The sequence below is a fragment of the Cervus canadensis genome, chromosome 14, assembly GCF_019320065.1.
Source record: "Cervus canadensis isolate Bull #8, Minnesota chromosome 14, ASM1932006v1, whole genome shotgun sequence".
Lineage (NCBI taxonomy): Eukaryota > Metazoa > Chordata > Mammalia > Artiodactyla > Cervidae > Cervus > Cervus canadensis.
The window spans coordinates 14071007-14094014 of NC_057399.1; the positions used below are offsets into that span (position 1 = coordinate 14071007).

The 23008-nt window shown below is 45.9% G+C and overlaps 1 protein-coding gene across 1 annotated transcript; it reads right to left on the reverse strand.

Annotated features, from left to right (window-relative positions):
* Positions 1-4144: 4144 nt before the first annotated feature.
* On the reverse strand, positions 4145-8215 carry C14H9orf131 (chromosome 14 C9orf131 homolog). The gene is made up of 3 exons (XM_043486423.1): positions 7985-8215; positions 6931-7594; positions 4145-6480 (listed from the first exon to the last, which is right to left on the reverse strand). Exons 1-3 carry the CDS (start codon positions 8213-8215, stop codon positions 4145-4147), a joined length of 3231 nt encoding a protein of 1076 aa, XP_043342358.1.
* Positions 8216-23008: the final 14793 nt, after the last annotated feature.

Below are 23008 nucleotides of genomic sequence, written 5' to 3' on the forward strand. Positions count from 1 at the left end.
TTTATAGGTAGGTAATCTGCAAGGTCTCAAGATAGTTACACAGGCTGATTAAATTGGGGCATCTTGAACTCATGTGCTATGAAATAGATATTCTTACACTTCTGTGATTTGCATTGACCCTCCCTGTTAACCGTGACACTTTTCTCTACCAGATCTTGTCTTTGCTCCCCCGTTGGTTTTCACACCGTTTAGGTATCCTGATGGTTCAGCTTTCAGTCTTCTTACTCTCACATTGTTGCACCATCTCATCCCCGTGGCAGCCTAACCTCAGTGAGACCAAAGGCAAGCAAGGTCTTTTGGAGAAAAGACATTTGGTACCTCTGCATCAAGCTGTGGGAATAGAGCAGAAGGCAAGATCCCACAAAATATGTGGAGGGTACTAATGATTAGTACGTTACAGAAATTTATGTTAGAATGATTGCTTTGCACTCACTTACAACACAAAGTATACCTATAGGGAACGTGGTTGGAACTCTATAGACTCTTTAGGAAAAAACAAGAGCAGACTTGTGAGAGGCCTGGTTTTGCTTCTGACATGTGTGCTTATAGCAGTGTAGCATCAAACAAGGAAGGCTCTTAGCTCTGCTGGGGCCTCAAGATTTCTTTGATAAAATGATTGACAGTGCTTCGTAAACTGTAGAAGGCAGTGTGAGGGACAGTTTGTTGTCAGCATGCACCTGCAGAATTCTGTATACTTATACAAATAGGTGAACTGTAAAGCCAGTTTCTCTTTTCCCCCACAAGTTTCCCAGGAAGAAATTGGAATGTAGTATTATTATAGCAGATCAAGTTCTATGATTAGAAGATGAGTTTCTAACCAAGAATGTGGCATCAAATTAGATCATAGAAGACCAACAGTTTACCACAGAAGCAAAATCAAAGATGGAACTATAAATCTAACTTTTGGAGATGTATTGGGGTCCAAGATACTGATCCTGCAAGTAACCTTGAGAGTCTAGTGGTTACATAATGCCCAGGAGGAACACAGGGATTGATCATTGCTTTGAGCTGAGCAAATGTTAAGTGAAGTGAAAGTCTGTTGTGTCTGACTCTGCGACCCCATGGACTGTACAATCCATGGAATTCTCTAGGCCAGAATACTGGAGTGGGTAGCTGTTCCCTTCTCCAAGGGATCTTAAATAATTTGTTAATCTTGCCCAGCCCTACAAACTACTGAGGGCTTAAGACTTAAGAACATGATGTGGATTTTTTTATAAAGCTATTGAGAGATGCATAGACTTAATGGCCCAAAGGCAAGTAGAAATTAAGATTGCATTGTCTTTGAGACTACGAGACTTTCTGGAGGTGGATAGGTGAGAAGGGAAGTACCTTCAGTTCTACTCTTAGCCAGCAGGTGGTGAGTTGATATCAACCTGTATATACAGTTCAGTTCAATTCAGTCGCTCAGCCGTGTCCGACTCTTGCGACCCCATGAATTGCAGCACGCCAGGCCTCCCTGTCCATCACCAACTCCCGGAGTTTACTCAGACTCATGCCCATCGAGTCGGTGATGCCATCCAGCCTTCTCATCCTCTGTCGTCCCCTTCTCCTCCTGCCCCCAATCCCTCCCAGCATCAGGGTCTTTTCCAGTGAGTCAACTCTTTGCATGAGGTGGCTAAAGTATTGGAGTTTCAGCTTCAGCATCACTGTATATACAAGTTTGGGCTAAATAAAGCTTTGGAACAGAATAGTAACAATGAAAGGAGGCAGAAGCAGCCGCATGTGACTTCCGACTGGCTGTTTTTGTCAACCAGATACACAGGGTGAAAAAAGCAACTGGTGTGGGAGTGTGGACTTGACCTCACAGAACCTCACTGTCTTTGAAGAGCTTAATAACTACAAAACCAGTGCTATCAACAAGGCATAAGCTGTTAAGGCAGCAAGGAAGGGGAAACCATACCAAGATAAGGGAATCTCAGAAGCCTCTGGAGGTAGTCTGAGCTGGATGTTAAAGGAAGGTAGGAGGCTTGATGGAGTCAGAGCCTAAGAAGCATTAGGTTGACTAGCAAGGAAGTGAATTCTGAGAGTCCAAACCACATGAAGAACCTCAAATGCGAAGTGTGACTTTATTTTAAAGATGTCATGAGTCCTCTGGGGGTTTAGGCAGAAAGTAGCCATCAGATTTCTAGACAATTCACATTTCCCCCCATTTTTTTTCCTGTGGCATAATTTCACCCAACAATTTCCAATGTACAGTACAGTATTGTCAACCACATGTAAGTTGTTTCATGTAGACAGTTCACTAACACCCCTTCTGCCTCTGCCTGGTGTGGCTTGTGGGATCTCCATTTCTTGACCAGGGATCAAACCTGGGCTTCCACAGTGAAAGCACTGAGGCCTGTCCACTGGAGCACCAGGGATTTCCTGATAAATCACTTAAAAAAAAAAAACAAAACTTGGGGAATTTCCTGGTTGCCCAGTGGTTAGGACTTGGTGTGTTTACTGCTGTGGGCCTGGGTTTGATCCCTGATTGAGGAACTAAGATCTGCAACATGACCCCCGCCCCCCCCCCCCCAAAAAAAATTGTGAGATAGTCATCTTTTTTTTTTTTTTTTGAGGGTAAAGGAGGAATCAAGGATGGCAGGTGTCTGGCTTTGTATTGGGGTAGACGTGGTACACCCCTTCAATAGGAATACACACATTGAAAGAAAAGATTAAAGGGAAAAAGAGGTTTTGGACAAGTTGAATATGTGGTTAGATATGCAGATCTGAAGCCTAGAGATGGTTTATAAATGACCCATGTTTTGAAGTATAGCACCTAAGGGAATGGGTTGAAGATGTTTTTTTAATGCCGTTGATAAAATTAGACATCTTTTTGCAGGGATGGGGGAATCCGATACCCTAATCAAAAGTTACATTAATAGTCTAAATGTACATCTGTGGGAATTCCTTGGTGGTTCAGTGGTTAGGACTGCACCCTTTCCCTGAGGAGGGTACAGGTTTGATCTCTGGTTGGGGAACTAAAATTACACAAGCTGCTAGGCACAGTCATAAGTAAATAAGGAAACAAGTATACATCCATGAAAGTGCTAGAATAAAGTGCTTTAGAAGCCATAAAGAAAAATGTTGATAGATTTAAACTCTGGCATGGTAAAAATCACCTTAAAATTAGAAAATAAACTACATAAATTGGGAGAAAATATTTGCAGCAAATGTAACAGGTTGAATTAATATCTGTGATAGGCAGGATAATGCCATTCCTGAGCCTGCCTGCCCCCCACCCCCCAATGCCCACATCCTAATCCTTGGCACCTATGAATGTTATGCTATATGGCCAAAGAGAAAGTTGCAGATGAAATTAAGGTTGCTAAGCAGCTGAAAAAGTACCCTTAAAAGTGTTACAGGGAAGAAAAAGTGACATGAGAAGTTAACTTTCTTTTGCTAGTTTTGAAGATGGAGGAGAAGGCCAATAGCTGAGGAATGACGGAGCCTCTAGAAGCTGGAAAGACAAGGAATGAACCCTGCCCAGTGCCCACAGAAAGAAATATGGCCCCACCAACCTCTTGATTTTAGCCCTGTGAGACATATATCAGACTTAACAAACTTTGTGTTGTTTTGTGGTAATTTGTTATGGCAGCAGTAGAAAAGTAATAACTATTATAAACTGCAATAAAAAAACAAGTATACGATATGATAGAAATCCAGATGACCACTTAACATAGGAAAAGGGACTAAACTTTTGTGACCTTGGGATGCATGAGCTAAAGCTGAGAAGGAGAGCAGAGGGCTCACAGGAACTGGCTAGATAGATTTGTGGATCAAGTAAAGAAGGAGATCATGCCCAGGACCAGTAACAGCTGCCTAGCCTCAGATCAGTTGTGCTCCTGTGAAGGGGTGTATTTTCCTTCTATTGACTTCCTGCAGAGTTTTTCTTAGGGGCAGCACTGGTCTGTGCTTTCCTGGCCCTAACAACCTCACCCTGTAGAGGACTCCAGGTTGATCATGTGAATAGCTAGAAAAGAAAGTTAAACCCATAGAATCCCAAGCTTGTGGGACCCTGATTCTGGGGATGTAACAGCTGCAGCAGCATAGGGAATTGACATTCCCAGTACCCCAGACCAAAAAAAGACCTGAGTGGGATTTTTCTAGTTCAGCTAGTTTATTAGGATTTCCTTTGTCTCCCCACCCCCCAACTGGTTTGACTTCATTTCTTGGGATACTTATACTGGATGCCAGTGCTACCAGGCTTTCCTCTCCTGATGGATTTGGTGGGCATGGGTTCATGGGTACCCAGAAACTTGGCTAATATCCATTGAAGACTGCTGGTAAGGGGAGCGGGAGGTGAGGAGGAAAGATGCTTCCGTGCCCAAGGGCAGGGCTTACAGTGCCTAGGGGCCAGAATGTCAGGAGTTCCCAGCCTTGCCCCTCTCTGACCTTGGGAACTTACATACTTGGAGTGAGGCTGGGGGGAGGAAGCAGTGCGTGGAGAGCACTGGTCGCTGTGCTGAGATCTTCGTGAACGTCTGCTGACAGGGTTCTCTGCTAATCTGGCCTGAGCTGGGTGGCTTTCCCCTGTAACTGTGGATGACCCCAAGCTTGCATCTGCTTCTCCATGGTCTCCCTCTTGGGGGTTCCTGGGGCTGGCTCGCTTTTTGGCTGAAGACAGAGCTGAAGCTTGGTCTTGTCTCTTGCCTGAGGCTGCAGCCGCAGGGCTCGCGGGCTCTTCCTGGCCCCGGCAGTTCTCACCAGACTCCACGTGAACACATGACTCTTGGGGTGAGATCTGGTACACCGTCTTTGCTTGCTTTCTTTGCTCTTTCTGAGGCCCTTGTTGTGGCCTGCCAGACTTTTGTATCTGAGGTTGGAAAGAGAAGGGGGGGTGATAACAGTAGGGGACCTGGACAGGCTGAGTTACTGTGCTCTGAGCTTTGGGGATATGACAGCTTAAAGAGTGGGGCCAAGGACTTGGGGGATGAGTCTGCTGTGGTGGGCAAGAAGAGAGTTTCCGGGTGGCTTGAGTTGCGGAGCTCAGGGTAAGGGATCTGCTGAATGGCTGACTTGCAGATCTGGAAGCAGGGATCTGCTGTAGTTTGTCCAGCCTGAGTTCCAACTCCTTACTCCAGCGCCAGGCCTGGATCCCGGGGTAGGTGGGCACCTTTGGGATAGCCTCACCCTGGGAGGATGGAGTCTCTGCGTTAGCCCCTGTTAACAGCCCTCCCTTGGGTAGGCCAGGTTGGTTGGACTCAATCTTCAGAGCTTGAGCTTGGGCGGGAGGCCAGGGTATTGGCTGTAGGGAATCCACTGCTGGAGGATTGGGGTCCTGGGGGATCCCTCTGAGGTGTTGCATAGTCCTCCTCACAAACTCAAGGTCAATGTGTGGATCTGGTAGAAGAGCAGAGAACCTGGGAGTTAAGGCTAGGAGTTCAGTGGTCCTGCAGTTCTCTGTATGTTTCACTGTTTCCCCCCCAGGCTTATCGTCACGTTTGTCTCCAATAGGCTCACTCGTGTGAGAGTTTGGGAGTGGGCTGGGGCCCCACACTGGGGATGCAGGAACCCAGCAGATTTCTTTCTGTTCCACGTCCCTGTGAATAGGCTCAGAGTCAGACTGGACTCCCAGGGAGTTGGTTCCATGTGGGTCTTGGGGTAAGCTGCAGTCTGGGAGCTCCGAGATCCGGGAGTCCTTTCTCCCTCCGAGATCCCCACATCTAGCTTCAGATTCAAATGGGACCCCCATAGGGCTAGCTCTGAGGGAATCCAGTACAAGAACTGGGGGTGTGCTGAAGGCCAGAGATGGGGATTCAGAAGCCCAGGAATTCCTGGAATGATTGGTGTCCTTCCATGCAGTTTCTGACCCAGCGAGGCCTCCCACAGGACTGATTCTGTGGTGTTCTAGAACAGGAGCTAGAGATAGGCTGTGGCCAGGGGCTGGGGACTCTAAAGTCCAGAGGTTGTCTCTCTGCCTCATGGCCCCCCTCAAGGCATTGGAGTCAGACAAGACTGCCTGGACACCTGTGCCTATGGACTCCGGAGAAGCTGAGGGGAAGCTGGGAGGTGAAACTGGTTCTGCGGAGACCCAAAGATTTTCTTTACTCTCCATGCCCTTCCTCGGAGTCTCAGATTCTGATGGAACACAAGCAGATCTTGTTCCATGGAGTCCTGGGTCGAGGTCAAAGGCCGGAGGCTCAGAGGCCCCAGGTTTTGTTGAATTTTCTTTGTATCTCCACTGGGGCTCATATCCAGATGACTGTCCCAGGAGTCTGCCTCCCAGGAGTTCTGGCAGGGGGTGTGGGGGAGGGCAGAGGGCTGACATTGGAGACCCAAGGGCCATAGGGCTCGCTCTGTGTCCCGAGGATCCCCAGAAATCCTTGGTTGCAGAAGGTCCTCCTTCAGGACTGACTTCCTGGGCTTCTGACAGCGAGTCTGGGGGCTGGCAGGGGCCTGGCATTGGGGGCTGAAAGGCTTGAGTACTCTCTTTAGGTCCTGTGGTTCCCCATTGAGTCTTATCTGCAGGTGGAACTCCCAGGATGCTAGTTCCTTGAGGCTCTATCAAGGGGGCTACAGATTGGCAAGGGACCAAGATTGCAGGCTCAGGGATCTGAGGCTTCTCTCTTTGCCTCATGGTTTCCCAGAGGGCCTCAGATCCAGAAGGGCCTCCAAGAGGGCTGACTCCCTGGCATTCTGGCAGAAAACCTTGGGTTAGGCTGGTAGCTGGCATTACTGGCTCAGGGATTTTGGGGTCCTCCTTTTGCCCCGTGGTCTGCCATGGGGCCTCAGACCTAGTTAGGGCTCCCAGAAGACTAGAGGGATTCTCTGCTAGGGAGGCAGAGAGTGAGTCTGGAAAGTGTTGTTGGGGGCTAGGATTCCGTGGTACCTTCCACCAGACCTCAGATGAATAGAAGAACTTGGAGGGTCTGGTTCTTTGAAAGTTAGACTGTTGGTGCAGAACTTGATCCCCAGAGACCCAAGGGATCTCTCTCTGCCGTGTAAGCCACTGTGTATTTGCCTTAGTGCCAGATAGGACTCTTGTATGGTCCATGGGAAAGGGGTTAAGATGAAGGGGAAGTGATGGAACAGGAGGGGAAGATGGAGAGGGAAGTTGCTCAGGATCAGAGGCCATCCTTTCCAGATCCTCTGTAGTATGGGCTTCCTGGGTGGTAAGCGGGGTTGGGAAGCAATACTGGGGAAGCAGCAATACTGGGGATCTAGGCAGGAAGGCAAGCTTGTTAAAGACAACAGAGGGACTAACAGATAGCTTCAAGGGAGAGAGGCCACCTGTGCTCAGGAAGATGGCCTCCAAGGACTCACTGTGCAGAGAGGGCAGACCCCAGAAGAACTGGCTTTTTCTCTCCTGTGGGCGGCTTCCTGATGCTGTTGTGTGCCTCACAGGCAGGTTGGTCAAGATCTGAAAGGTGGGGAAGGATCTGGGAGGGTTTGGGGTCTGCGTGAGTCCTTGCTCTAGTGCGCCTGTGGCCTTGTGGAGGCCTTCAGAATTACAAGATGGCTGGGATGGGGCTGTAGTGACTTGCTCTCCAATAGGAGCTCCTTTAGGAAGAGAACGTGTCTTCAGTGGATCCAGAAATGCCTCCTCTTCCTCCTCTGACTTCTGCTTCCACAGGCGATCAAGGAAAGCCACACGGTACAGAAGTGGTAGGCCCTGGGGAGGGGAGGAAGATACAGTCAGGCGTGAAGCCTTTCCAGAGACACAGAGAGTATCACGAAGCCCTCAGTCTCTGGTCTGCACCCAGAGTGGACAGACAGTCACTCACTGGGGCCCTCGTCTGGGGACAAAAGTCCCTTACCCATCTGGTGTTAATGGCCATTACCCAGCCACATTTGGAGGCCAGCATTCCCTTACATAACTCAACATCTAGGGTCAGTGCGCATTTACCCGGCTTCAAATGTCGTGTTAATGGTAAAACTCACCCGACCTCAGCCTTAAGGCTTATGTGGTCACCTCTTTGGGCCCACATTGATGTCAATGACTCCTCCCTTGAACTCACATGTGGTGAAGCGTTGAACCCGGCTGCACTGCTGGGCCACTCACCTTGCCTTTCATCTTGTCCCCAGTGTACCAGGGCTGAAGCTGCCGCCATCTCCCAAGCTGCCACCACCTCTGGATCTGCCAAACCATGAACAAAAACAGTGTTAGCAGGTTCCCTGGACTCTGGAGGCAGCTGCTGCCACAGTGTCGGCAGGCTAGGGCATAGGTCAGCTGGTTCCAGAGAAGCCCCACGACCCCCTCAGAGCCACGCAGGTCCTCTGGCAGCCATTCCATTTTCCTCAGCCTAGTGGCAGTTTACCCTGAGGTCATCACTGCATCACAGAACAAAGAACTCCCATCCCCCCACATACCTAACAGCAGTCTGTCTGAATTTAGGGCCAAAAAATTGCCCCTACCAGACAACTCATACTTCATTCAGTGAAACCTGAGTGGTCCCATTTTGTCTTGATTCCTAAGATCAGAATTACCTTCAGGCATTGTGGTTTGAGGACACGGATTCCAGCATCAAGCTGCCTTATTCAAATCCTAGCTCTGCCACTTCTTGCCTGTGAAGTCTCAAAAGACTCAATCTTCCAGTGCCTCAGTTCTCTCACCTGTAAAATGGGGATAATATTATTACTTAGCACACAGAGTTGTTCTGAAGATTAAATGAAAACATTTATATGCTTAGAGTAGTACACAGTATGTGCTGTGTTAAAATTTTCTTTTGTTGCCATAAATGATCAATAACCAACCTAAAGTAAGATTAGAATAGAGAATGTGAGTCAAGCTGAAGACTGTAACCCAGGAGACCGCCTCTCATAGCTCTGAGGAACTACTCTCAAGAAACCTGGTTTCCAGCACAGCTTTACATCTTTTCGGAATAAAGGACATCAAACATAACAGGGGTACATTTCTTCCATGTTTCAAAAAAGACAGATTAGCTGGTACACAGCAAGTCAGTATGGCCTTGGTACCTGGGAAGGGAGCCTTATCGTCAAAGGAGTACTGGTCATTGGCCTCCCACGAAGGAAGGCATTTATCTCTAACTTCAAAACAGATATTCTTTACTTCTGGACAATGCACCCTTTTCTTCAATGGTTAAATCAGATGTACAATGTGTGTTTGATAGACTACCAGACAGGCTTGTAGCTAGTATAAAGTTCAAGTCAAATCATTTATAAGCCAGAATGACTTCCCCATACCTCAATATGTGAAAATTTCTTCCTTCACTTTTATTTTTAAAAAATTTTATTTACTTATTTTTGGCTGTGCGCAGGCCTTCTCTAGTGCGGTGAGTGGGCTTCTCATCGCCGTGGCTTTTCTTGTTGTGGAGCACAGGCTTTAGGGAGCATGGGCATCAGTAGCTGTGGCACACGGGCTTAGTTGCCCTGCAGCATGTGGAATTTTCCCAGACCAGGGATCGAAGCTGTGTCCCCTACATTGGCAAGTAAATTCTTAACTACTGGACAACCAGAGAAGTCCTTTTCATCACTTTTAAAGTTCCTAATTATTAATATAAGCCTCATCCCATCTTTAATAGGTGGAGTCTGTTTCCTCTTTTATATCTCATGTCTTTAGGTTGCCTGAGATCTTTTTTGCAAGCATTCATGTTAAGGATGACAGTAAATCAAATGTGCTTGATCTTTTTTTGGTTTGTTTGTTCCTCTTTCTCCTAAAACCACCACTCTGCCCCATTTCAACTCCTCTTTTTTGGATCAAACTTCAATATCTGCCTTTGCAATACAATTCAGAGCCTCTCTTCTCACCCTATCCCATCAGCTGCCAGCTTAGTCTGGTAGAAAGACGGTGAGTTGAAGTTTAGGAGATGGATTTTCTAACTCTATCATTGTTTGTCTGTGTGATCTTGGGCAAGAAAGCCCTCTCCACTGGTACCATGATTTGGCCTACATTTATTCATTCACTCAATCCACATATATTTATTAAGCGCTTCCTGTGGATCAGGTATTATGCTCAGTTTTGAGGAGGCAAATGAAAGGGTGTCTGTGCTAAAGTAGTTCCCATTTCAGTGAGGGAAATAGTCAAATGGTAGAAGTTAAATAGAGATATGCACAGCGTACTAAGGGGGTGGAGGACATCTAACCAGCTTGGGGAAGGGGATGGCTTGTCAGAGGGTGCCTCCCAGAAGAGATCAGTGCTTGAAGAGTCAAGAAAATGAGAGGGTAGGAAGCAAGAGGACAATCCAAGTAGTGGGAATAGCCTGTGTAAAAGTGGTGGGGCTGAGAAAGCATCGGAGAAGGCAATGGCAACCCTCTCCAGTACTCTTGCCTGGAAAATCCCATGGATGGAAGAGCCTGGTAGGCTATAGTCCACGGAGTCACAAAGAGTCGGACATGACTGAGCGACTTAAGGGAGGCAGTAGGATAGACGAGATCACAGAGGGCCCTGAATACCAGACTAAGGAGTTGGAACTTTATCCTGAAGGTGATGGGAAATAATTGAGAAGTTTTGAGCAGGGAAGAGGCAAGATCAAGTTTGTGTCGTGGAAAGAATATTCTGGCTATAGTGAGGGCAGAGATTGAGAGCAAGAGATTGGCTAGGGAAACTTTGCTTTAGTTTGGGCAAAACATGAGGCTTGAACCAAGGCAGTGATGGTGGGAGTGGAGAATAATAGTCAAGTAGAATTCCAAAGTTATAATTGATTAGACTTGGTTACCAGTGGGATGGAATGGAGTGAGGAGTTGTTTTGCTGAAAGTTTTTACTTTCATCTCAGGTTCAAAGGATTTGTTAACAAAATAAATCACTTGTTATATACAAATAAATAATACAGATATTTATTAGGGAATTATCTAGCTTACTTTCAACATACTAACATTAAAAGGAAAGAGAAATAGAGCAGAGAATACATCACCAAATTGGGTTTTGACCATCATCCAGACTTAATCAGCATTGGGTACGCCCATGTCACAGTACATCTGGCGTCCCAATTGGGAAAGGGTCCCAGGCAGCACTTCCACTGAGTGGGTGAGACTTCAAAGATTGCAGTTCCCGCTTATAATCCCAGGACAATCTGTGACCAAATTGCAGTTCTGGTTTCATATTAATGCTGTTTGTTTTGTTGTGTAAAACTTGGAATGTAGTTGAGCCTGGGGCTTGGTTGGCCAGGCCCTCTCCAGGGTCTCATCAATCTCAAGATTCCTCCCTCATCTTATCTATGGTGCTACAAGGCTTGCACTCACAGCAGGTACTCACTCACAGTCACTCACAGTCAGGGCAGGGTCCAGGCAGGTTAGAAGCAAGGTCAGAGGCTTGCTCTGCTTTTTCTCTGAAGCCTAAACAAGAGGAGTTGAGAATGACTCCAGGGTTTCTGACTTGGGGGGACTGGGTGTATATGTTTGGGTCATTTTACTGAGATAAGTAACACAAACCTGGTGACCAATTTAGGATGACGGGGCAATGTGTTCCATTTTAGACATTTGCATTTGAGATTCTTGTGACAAGGATATGTTTGTTAGGCAGGAGGCAGTGAGATACATGCAATGAAGCTTGGGAAACTCTATTCAATTCCAGTTCAGTTGCTCAGTTGTGTCCAGCTCTTTGTGATCCCATGGAGTGCAGCATGCCAGGCCTCCCTGTCCATCACCAGCTCCCGGAGTTTACTCAAACTCATGCACATCGAGTTGGTGATGCCATCCAACCATCTCATCCTCTGTCGACCCCTTCTCCTCCTGCCCCCAATCCCTCCCAGCATCAGGGTCTTTTCCAATGAGTCAGCTCTTCGCATCAGGTGGCCAAAGTACTGGAGTTTCAGCTTCAGCATCAGTCCTTCCAATGAACACCCAGGACTGATCTCCTTTAGGATGGACTGGTTGGATGTCCTTGCAGTCCAAGGGACTCTCAAGAGTCTTCTCCAACACCACAGTTCAAAAGCATCAATTGTTCGGTGCTCAGCTTTCTTCACAGTCCGACTTTCACATCCATACATGACCACTGGAAAAACCATAGCCTTGACCAGACGGACCTTTGTTGGCAAAGTAATGTCTCTGCTTTTTAATATGCTATCTAGGTTGGTCATAACTTTCCTTCCAAGGAGTAAGCGTCTTTTAATTTCATGGCTGCAGTCACCATCTGCAGTGAACTGTAGGCTGCCAAGTTTCTCTGTCCATGGAATTGTCCAGACAAGAATACTGGAGTGGGTAGCCATTCCCTTCTCCAGGGATCTTCCCAACCCAGAGACCAAACCCACATCTCTCTTTTTTAAATTTATCTATTTTTGATTGAAGCATAATTGCTTTACAGAATTTCTCTGTTTTCTGTCAAACCTCAACATGAATCAACCATAGGTATACATGTTACCCGCCCCCCGCCCACTTTGAGACAAACCCGCATCTCTTGCAACTCCTGCATTGGCAGGCAGATCTTTTTACCACTATGCCATCTGGGAAGCCAACTTGAATGAGTAGCCAACATTGCAAGATTAGTAGATTGTATACAATAATACTTCTTGCTAAAATCTAGCAACACAGGCCTCTCATTCCCACCAAGTTAAGACCATCTAAAGCTAAAGAGAAGGTCCTTTAGTGTCCCTGTGCTTTCTAGCTCACCACGTTCTCCTTGTTAAAGCCAAGGCTGAAGACCAGTTTCTGTTTATGTTGTGCTATGATTCTGTTTTCTTACACTTGTCTATTTTTAGTCATTTGTATTATCTGCATGGTATTTGAGTTTGCTATCTCTGGATGAATAAAGTAACTTGAGTTCTGATAGGAAATAGAGGAGACAATACTGAATACTTATTCTGTGCCAGCTTATTTACATTTACGGCAGAATAATTTCCCAAATGCTGTGTGCTCAGTTCAGTTCAGTTCAGTTCAGTCACTCAGTCGTGTCTGACTCTTTGCAACCCCATGAATCGCAGCACGCCAGGCCTCCCTGTCCATCACCAACTCCAGAGTTTACTCAAACTCATGTCCATCGAGTTGGTGATGCCATCCAGCCATCTCATCCTCTGTTGTCCCCTTCTCTTCCTGCCTTCAATCCCTCCCAGCATCAGAGTCTTTTCCAACTAGTCAAGTCTTCGCATGAGGTGGCCAAAGTATTGGAGTTTCAGCTTCAGCATCAATCCTTCCAATGAATCCTTCCTTCTCCATCTCCAAGGAGATCAGGACCGATCTCCTTTAGGATGGACTGGTTGGATCTCCTTGCAGTCCAAGGGACTCTCAAGAGTCTTCTCCAACATCACAGTTCAAAAGCATCAATTTTTCGGCCCTCAGCTTTCTTCACAGACCAACTCTCACGTCCATACTTGACCACTGGAAAAACCACAGCCTTGACTAGATGGACCTTTGTTGGCAAAGTAATGTCTCTGCTTTTTAATATGCTGTCTAGGTTGGTCATACTTTCCTTCCAAGGAGTAAGTGTCTTTTAATTTCATGGCTGCAATCACCACCTGCAGTGATTTTGGAGCCCAAAAAAATAAAGTCTGACTATTCATTGTCAAAAGAGATACTCAGTAGGAAGAAAAGGTAACTTTGCTCTCCTCTCTTCTAAGAATTATAGGTTTCTTATCTTATGAATAGTTAATGGGTTTTGAATTTTCTAGTCCCAAACTGCAATACACCTGTTCTACAACCTTATCCAGGCTCTTGTGTGGGATGAAAATTTAAGGTGCTCTTAAGAAGAAGATGGAGGAAGTGCTGGGTTGAAAGAAGAGGAGTTGCCAAAGGATAGCCATGTGTTCAGGGACTAGAGAAAAGAGATGTTGCAATAGGCTCCATGAGTGACAGAAGTCCATTAGGAGGTTGGATTTCCCTGGTGGTAGAGTGGTAAAGAATCCACCTGCCAATGCAGGAGACTCGAGTTTGATCCCTGGGTCAGGAAGATCCCTTGGAAAAGGAAATGGCAACCCACTCCAGCACTCTTGCCTACAGAATCCGATGGACAGAGAAGCTTCACGGGCATAGTCCATGGTGTCACAAACAATTGGACCTGACTGAGTGACTGAGCAGGCATGCCAGGAAGATTCCACATGCTGTGGAACGACTAAGCCCATGTGCCACAATTACTGAGCCTGCACTTAAGAGCCGGAGAGCTGCAACTGCTGAAGCCTCAGTGCTCTAACTGCTGAAGCCCCTGTGCCTAGAGCCTGTGCCCTGCAACAGGAGAAGCTGCCACAATGAGACGCCTGTGCACCGAAGCTAGAGAGTAGCTCCCGCTCTCTGCAACTAGAAAAAGCCTGAGGATAGCAAGGAAGACCCAGCACAACCAACTATAAATAAATAAAATATTAAAAAAGTCAGTTAAGAGGTGGCAGGACTTCTCATAGGGAGCACTGATTTAACGGGTAGGGCACTAAATATCTAGTACATAGCCCGGGGAGCTGTAGCAAAAGATGATGATGTGCACACTTGGCAGAGATGCCGTGGAGTCACTTGCCTTTGTGTGGACCATATGAGTTTAGACAATGCACATCCCAGTGGCAACCATGACAGACTCAAGACCCCAGGTTGTTTCCTAAATGTTTTTTGTTTTGTTTGGTCAATGTATATACCACACTAAAGAGGGGAAAATCCCCGCTCCCACACCAATCATGATTAATATTAGATATCTTACAACCCTGATAAATAAGAGTTTTGAGCCAGATTTAGTTTAATTTAGAAAAATTAAGTAAATGTAATGTTTCTTTTGCCTCGGTTGTGGGATAAATTTATACCCTAACATAACTATCTCATTTAATCTTTACAACCCTTTAAAGTAGGCATTGTTATATTCTTTCAACATAGGAGAATCTGTGATACAAAGAAGTTAATATTTATATATTATTATTATATCTATATTTCTGTGTACCCATAGTATACAGATATTCCAGAAGGCAGAGTTAGAGATTGAGAATCCCCTTGTATTGTGAGGAATCATTTGGGTATATGTGACAGAAATTAAAATCCAACCAGTGTAAATAAATGGGAATGTATGATTCATATCTGAACAATCCAGGGTTAGGGGTGGCTTCAGGTAATAGGATTGATGCAGGGGTTCAATTTGATGTCATCAGGATTCAATTTTCATTTCTTTCCTCTCTTTTTCTTTTTTTGGCTGCATTGCATGGCTTGCAGGATCTTAGTTCCCTGATTAGGGATCGAACCCATGCCCCCTGTAGTAGAAGCTCGGAGTCCTAACCACTGGACCACCAGAGAATTCCCCCGTTTTCCATTTCTTGACTCTCTGTCTTATGTGCTGACTATTTTCAGGTGTTGTGTGGCAGCAAGTTCAAGTGAAGCTGAAAATGTGGTGTTGCTGTGACAATATTGTGCTTACGGATTCCAATTGGTCACGTGTCCATCACTGCACTACTCACTGAACTGCACACAGGGGAACAATGCTTCAGCTGACAGGTCTGAATCACTCACTCCTAGAGTAAGGGTGTGGAGGGAGGAACACTCCACCTGCACGTGGACTGAGACCAAAGAAGCAGGGGTATAGTCACTCCTTCAGGAGACACAGACATACTGTTTTTGGAAAGGTGCATGCCTGCTGGCACCAAAACAAGATGGCATAAGAGAGATGTCCACTACAGCTCTAACTACCCCATTCTGTTTTCTGGCCCATAGCCATGCCAGATCTTTTGAGATCTGAGGCTTAAATTGAAACATGAATGCAATGCAGATCCTCTGAGGTTGGGGAAAGGGTTGGATGGGGCATAGAGCAGAGATCTTTCTTTTTTTTTTTTTTGAGCAGAGATCTTGAAGGAGGGGAATCTATGGGAGACCCAAATATCACTGTGGATAGCCCTATTCAATGACCTAGACTCAGTTCCTAGACATTTTCATCTCAGAGTCCTTTACCTGTGCTCCTATCCAACTATGGCCATATCTGAAGCATCATCACCAGGAAACACTCTACTTTCTGAAATAATATAGTCTTACATCTCTCTAACTTCAACCTCCAGATTTATCCTAGAATACCAACTCTTCAATCTTCTCCGGATATCTAGTCCATTGATCTTTCCACTTTCTCCCCGTCCATAAACAACCTCTTGCCTTTATTTCTTCCCTCTCCAGGACAGACTTCATGGTTCATTACCTAATCAACATTCATCAATTCAATCTGGGAAAATCCCAACTCAATGCCAGAGCTGCTCTCTAGGAAGGCAGAGCTCAGCATTATTGGATAGAACCACACATATAGGTAAGTTGGTGCCACCATAAATTCATGGTCTATGACTAATGGTCAAATCCATCATTACTTGAAATGCCATTTATTCATGCATTCCATTTATTAAGGGCCTGCTAAGTGCTAGGCACTGTTCTAAGTATTTGGGATACATGGGTGATCAAAACAGGCAAAGCTTCCCTGGCAGTCCAGTGATTAGGACTCCGAGGGGGTTTGATCCCTGACTGGGGAACTAAATCCCCACAAACTCCCATCATGCGGCACACACAGACAACAGGAAGCAGAGCTTGTTGACCATGGTGCTTAAGTAATTTATTTCTTAGTAAATTCTCCCACTCTACTCAAAATCAGTTCAAACCTTCTTTACTTTTCTCCACTTCTTTCTCTCCCGGCCCCTAATATATATGGCAGAGCTCCACTTTTCAGAGAAACCAGGAGCTATCCTATGAGAACTTTGCATCATCCCAAATCATTGCCTCCAATCTCCTTTCTTCCTGCTATAGTGAAAGGTGTTCCTCTGGGACACCTTCCTTGACGCCCCCAAGCTAGGACGGGTGCCCTCATCCTCTCCTCCTCCACAGGCACTTTCCACACTAGACTGTAACTTGCGTCTTAATTATCCGAGGGCAGGGACCTTGTCTACCCAGTTCACTGTTTTAACCTCAGCATCAGGCTCTTAGCTTGGGCTTCCCTTGTGGCTCAGCTGGTAAAAAATCTGCCCGCAATGCGGGAGACTTGGGTTCGATCCCTGCGTTTGGAAGATCCCCTGGAGAAGGGAAAGGCTACCCACTCCAGTATTCTGGCCTGGAGAATTCCAGGGACTACAGTCCATAGGGTCGCAAAGAGTCGGACACGACTGAAGGACTTTCACCTTCAGGCGCTTAGTACATTGTTGAAGCTCAGTACTCTAAGAGTGAATGAATGAAAGGGCGAGATTTCCGGAGAGGGCCTGCTCATGGGCGGGGCCTGCTCGGGACGGGGCGGGGCCCGCTCGAGGCGAGGCCGAGCCTCAGGACTGTCTCCTCAGGCTTCTTGGAGGCCACCAGCAGACAACAGCTCAGGACGCTGAAGTAAGCATACTTGAGATCAGAGCGCATAGCCAAGGCTCGGGCAAGGCTTTTCGGACGCCTCAGGGCCCATTCCGGGGCAGGACTCCTTTATCCTAGAGGCCTCTGGGTGCGGCGGCTGCGCGCAGGTCCCGCCGCGGAGCGCGCCAGCTTCGACATTCGGCCGTAGCTTGTCTTAAAACTGCCCAACTCGTTTTCCTCCCTTTCCCTCCGCCTTCCCTCTCCCTTCCCCCGACCCCTCTTTCCTCTTCCTCCTCCCTTTTCCCCTTCCCACCTCCTCCAGAACGATGCGTCGAGTGAAGGGCCAGCAACCCAGTTCCAGTTGCAGCACCGCGGGATTGACACGCTCTATTCCCCTGCACCTGAGGGGCCCAGTGTTCCAAAAATGTCAGGACTGGTCTGAACTGTGAAACCTGAAGGAACCGCCCCTCCGGGAGGGATTGGCGTCCTCGGGAGGGTGAAGCTCCTGTCCAGGAGGATTGTTTCAGGTGGGAGGAGGAAGTGGGGAGGCCCCGGGGGCGGCGGGCAGTGGGAGCAGGGGGCGGGGCGGGCCCCAGCCGTTAACACAGGTGTGGGCGCGCAGAGGTGAGGGCCCATCCCGAGGGGCTGGCCGGGCAGGCTTCTAGAAGGGAATCCGAAGCAACTGCCTTCAAATCTCTTGCTTCATTTTTTGGGGGGTCTTCTGTGTGTCAGGTCCTGTATTTGATAGGCACTCTAGCTCTGTCCTCCTAGAGAGAGGAGGAGATGTTACTTTTTAAATTTTGGCTCTCTGAGGTCTTAGTTGTGGCACCGAGTGACTCCAGAGTGCAGGGCTTAGTTGCTCCCAGACTTGTGGAATCTTAGTTCACTGACCAGGGCTCAAACCCATATCCCCTGCACTGCAAGGCAAACTCTCAACCACTGGACCACCAGGGAAGTCCCCAGGAATGTTACTGAAAAAAAAAAAAAAAAAGGAATTTATTTGCTTATGTCCACTAAAAAGACGCACAACGTGAGAGCTGTGATTAAGTATTATTTGGGGCTAAAATGAGGACTGCAGTGTAGCATACAGCACCTCAGATATCTCTGAGAGACTGATTCAAAGAGGCAGTAGGGGAAGGTCAGTGTATAAAATTTTGGTGAAGGGAAAGTTAACGTAATCAAGTCTTTATTTTACAAAAGGTTTTCTGCTAGTCACTGTGAAGGAATTTAGTACTTTTCTAGATATGAAGAGATGTAAGAATTGGGATCATGAAATAAGTTCCTAACTATCTAAAGACCTGTTCCATCAGTTTCCCTGGAGCACAGAGTGCCTCACTTTCCACCCTGAATTCCCTTTAGAGGGTATTGAAGGTTGGCAGCTGCAGCAGCACAGGTAGATGGCAAATGCCCTTGTTGTTGTTTAGTCACTAGCAAATGCTCTTGGCAAATGACAATTTGTAGTAGTAGTACTGTTAGTCACTCAGTTGTGTCCGACCCTTTGCGACCCCATGGACTGTGGCCCGCCAGGCTCCTCTGTCCATGGGATTCTCCAGGCAAGAATACTGGAGTGGATTGCCATTCCCTTGTCCAGAGGATCTTTCTGACCCAGGGATCAAACCTGGGTCTCCTGCATTGCAGGCAGATTCTTTACCATCTGTGCTACAGGGAAGATCAGCCAATTTGTAGTTGACACTTATTTTTGGTTGTGTTGGGTCTTTGTGATACATAGGCTTTCTCTAGTTGCAATAGTAGGGTCCACTGTCTAGTTGAGGTTCGTGAGCTTCTCACTGTGGTGGCTTCTCTTGTTGCACACCATGGGCTCTAGTAGTTACCACCTGTGGGCTCCAAGGAATGTGGTATCTTCCCCAACCAGGGTTTGAACCCATGTCCCCTGCATTGGCAGGTGGATCTTATCCACTGCACCATGAGGGAAGTCCTGCATGTTTCTTACATACAATATCAGGTCAAATTTTGTGTTTGAAAACTTACTGTAGAATAAGCATTTCCATATATTGTAAAACATTGGGTAAATGTGATTTTTTGGAGAAAACTTTGGTGTTTATTTTGTGGTATTTGATTCAGCTAATGTTGACATGATAAAGAGTTGATATTAGAGAGGACTAAGTCTTTAAAATGTGAATTTTGTTTACTTTTGGAATACATATATTTACATGGCAAAAACAAAACCTGTGTGTCCCAACACAGGGGGAAATGGTGAGGAGTTTTATGCAATGGTACAAAATGAAGCAGGGCAAAAGCTAACTGAGTTTGCTAAGAGAATGCACTGGCCATAGCAAACACCCTCTTCCAACAACACAGGAGACTACTCTACACATAGACATCACCAGATGGTCAGTACCGAAATAAGATTGATTATATTCTTTGCAGCTGAAGATGGAGAAGCTCTATACAGTCAACAAAAACAAGACCAGGAGCTGACAATGGCTCAGATCTTGAACTCCTTATTGCCAAATTCAGAGTTAAATTGAAGAAAGTAGGGAAAACCACTAGACCATTCAGGTATGACCTAAATCAAATCCCTTATGATTATACAGTGGAAATGACAAATAGATTCAGGGGATTAGATCTAATAGACACAGTGCCTGGAGAACTATGTATGGATATTCGTAACATTGTGCAGGAGGTAATGATCAAGACCACTCCAAGAAAAAGAAATGCAAAAAGGCAAAATGATTGTCTGAGGAGGCCTTACAAATAGTTGAGAAAAGAAAGAAGCTAAAGGCAAAGGAGAATAAGGAAAGATATACCCATTTGAATGCAGAGTTCCAAAGAATAACAAGGAGACATTAGAAAGCCTTCCTTAGTGATCAATGTAAAGAAATAGAGAAAAACAATAGAATGGGAGAGACTAGAGATCTCTTCAAGAAAATTAGAGATAAGGGAACATTTCATGCAAAGATGGGCACAATAAAGTACAGAAGCGGTATGAATCTAACAGAAGCAGAAGATATTAAGAAGAGGTGGCAAGACACAGAAGAACTATACAAAAAAGATCTTAATGACCCTGATAACCACAATGGTGTGATCACTCACCTAGAGCCAGACATCCTGGAGTGTGAAGTCCAGTGGCCCTCGGAAGCATCAATACAAACAAAGCTAGTGGAGGTGATGGCATTCCAGTGGAGCTATTTCAAATCCTAAAAGGTGATGCTGTGAAAGTGCTGCACTCAGTATGCCAGTAAATTTGAGTGCCATGTGCTCAGCAGTGGCCACAGGACTGGAAAAGATCAGTTTTCATTTCAATCCCAAAGAAAGGCAATGCCAAAGAATGTTCAAACTACCGCACAATGGCACTCATCTCACACACTAGCAAAGTAATACTCAAAATTCTCCAAGTGAGGCTTCAACAGTACGTGAACCAAGAACTTCCAGACATTCAAGCTGGATTTAGAAAAGGCAGAGGAACCAGAGATCAAATTGCCAACATCCATTGGATCATCAAAAAAGCAAGAGAGTTCCAGAAAAACATCTACTTCTGCTTTATTGACTACGCCAAAGTCTTTTGTGTGGATTACAACAAACTATGGAAAATTCTTAAAGACATGGGAATACCAGGCCATCTGACCTGCCTCCTGAGAAATCTGTATGCAGGTCAAGAAGCAACAGTTAGAACCAGACATGGAACAACAGACTAGTTCCAAATTGGGATAGGAGGACGTCAAGGCTGTATATTGTCACTCTGTTTATTTAACTTATATGCAGACTATATCATGCGAAATGCTGGGCTGGATGAAGCACAAGCTGGAATCAAGATTGCCAGGAGAAATATCAATAGCCTCAGATATGCAGATGACACTACCCTTATGACAGAACACAAAGAGGAACTGCGAGCCTCTTGATGAAAGTGAAAGAGAAGAGTGAAAAAGCTGGCTTGAAACTCAACATTCAAAAAATTTAGATCATGGCAAATAGATGGGGAAACAATGGAAACAGTGAGAGACTTTATTTTCTTGGGCTCCAAAATCACTGCAGATGGTGACTGCAGCCATGAAATTAAAAGATGCTCCTTGGAAGAAAAGCTATGACCAACCTAGACAGCATATTAAAAAGCAGAGACATTACTGTGCCAACAAAGGTCCATCTAGTCAGAGCTATGGTTTTTTCAGTAGTCATGTATGGATGTGAGAGTTGGACCTTAAAGAAAGCTGAGTGCTGAAGAATTGATGCACTGTGGTGTTGGAGAAGACTCTTAAGAGTCCCTTGACTGCAAGGAGATCAAATCAGTCCATCCTAAAGGAAATCAATCCTGAATATTCATTGGAAGGACTGATGCTAAAGCTGAAACTGCAGTACTTTGGCCACCTGATGTGAAGAACTGACTCGTTGGAAAAGACCCTGATGCTGGGCAAGATTGAAGGCAGGAGGAGAAGGGGACGACAAAGGTTGAGATGGTTGGATGTCTTCACTGAGTCCATGGATATGAGTTTGAGCAAGCTCCTGCAGTTGGTGATGGACAGGGAAGCCTGGTGTGCTGCAGTCCACAGGGTCACAAAGAGTCAGACAGCACTGAGGGACTGAACTAAACTGAACTTCATGCAGTGGTTCAAGGGTGGGTTGTTGAAAAGGGTCAGGGTGTGTGTAGGACCTGCATTCCTCTAATCTGGCTTTAGGTATTCTCCTGATGAGCTTCCGTGATTTTGGAGGTTATCAAACTGACATGTCTGGAATGAAAATGCTTCATCTAGTAGTTATCATCTTCCACAGGTGGAGCAGTGGTAAAGAATCCGCCTGCCAATGCAAGAGACACAGGAAATGCAGGTTCGATCCCTGGATCGGGAAGATCCCCTGGAGTAGGAAATGGCAACCCACTCCAGTATTCTTGCCTGGAACATCCCATGGACAGAGGAGCCTCACAGGCTACAGACCATGGGGTCGAAAAGAGTTGGACACAACTGAGCAAACACATATGTCATTAGGTTTGCAGAAGAGCTCAAAAACAGTTATATGTGTATCCCTTGAGGCAAAGCCTGGATCCTGTCCCAAGGCTGCACTATTGTTTCTTCACTGCTCCTCTCTGGTCTCTGCATCCCTTCCCTTCCCTGATTAGCAACTGTTTGAACCTGCCTTTTGGAACTCAGGAGAGGTCATGGAGGCTGAAGCCTATTTCCTACAAACAGGAAATGGGAGACACAGAAAAACTTCCTTGCCCAGGATCCACGTAGGGTCCTGCTTGGTTTCACATCCTTAGTGTCACCAGAGACAGATTGTTTTTTTTCATTGGCTCTGGTTTCCAGCATGCAGATTTGTTCACATGTTCAATATATAGCCCTTTTGATTGCCTGGTTTTATGTGCAGTTTTCAGATTCAGCTCCCCATACTTTGTCAGTTCTAAACACTATTCCTCATTGGGGCTGATAACCAACAAAGCTTTAGATTTCTGGGTTGGGCATATTTTTAGGGCAACCTTAGTATCTGTGTTCTGGTGGCTCAGATGGTGAAGAATCTGCCTGCAATGCAGGAGACCTGAGTTCGATTCCTGGATTTAAAATTAGTTTTCTTTTTTTTAATCAAAGTAATGTATGCATATTGTTTTAAAAGTCAGATAGTAATTTCTTTTAACAAAAAGCAGGCTTGGGAATTCCCTGGTGGTCCAGTGATTATGACTTGATGCTTTCACTACTGGGCCCTGGGTTCAATCCCTGGTTGGGTATCTAAAATCCCACAAGCCAAGCAGAGTGGCCAAGGAGGGGGGAAAAGACAGATTCTTTTTTTCCCCCACCTTCTTCTACTGCAAACTTTGCTTATCAGAGGTAACAGCTATATGTTCTTTTGGCTATTTTTTCCATTGTTCACATCTTTTTTTCTTTCTTACAGGACATGATCCATTTTCTCATAAATATTTTAAAGTATTTATATAGAAATCTCAAGTTTTTAACAACAAACACAATTGTTTGTGTATTCTTTGGCATG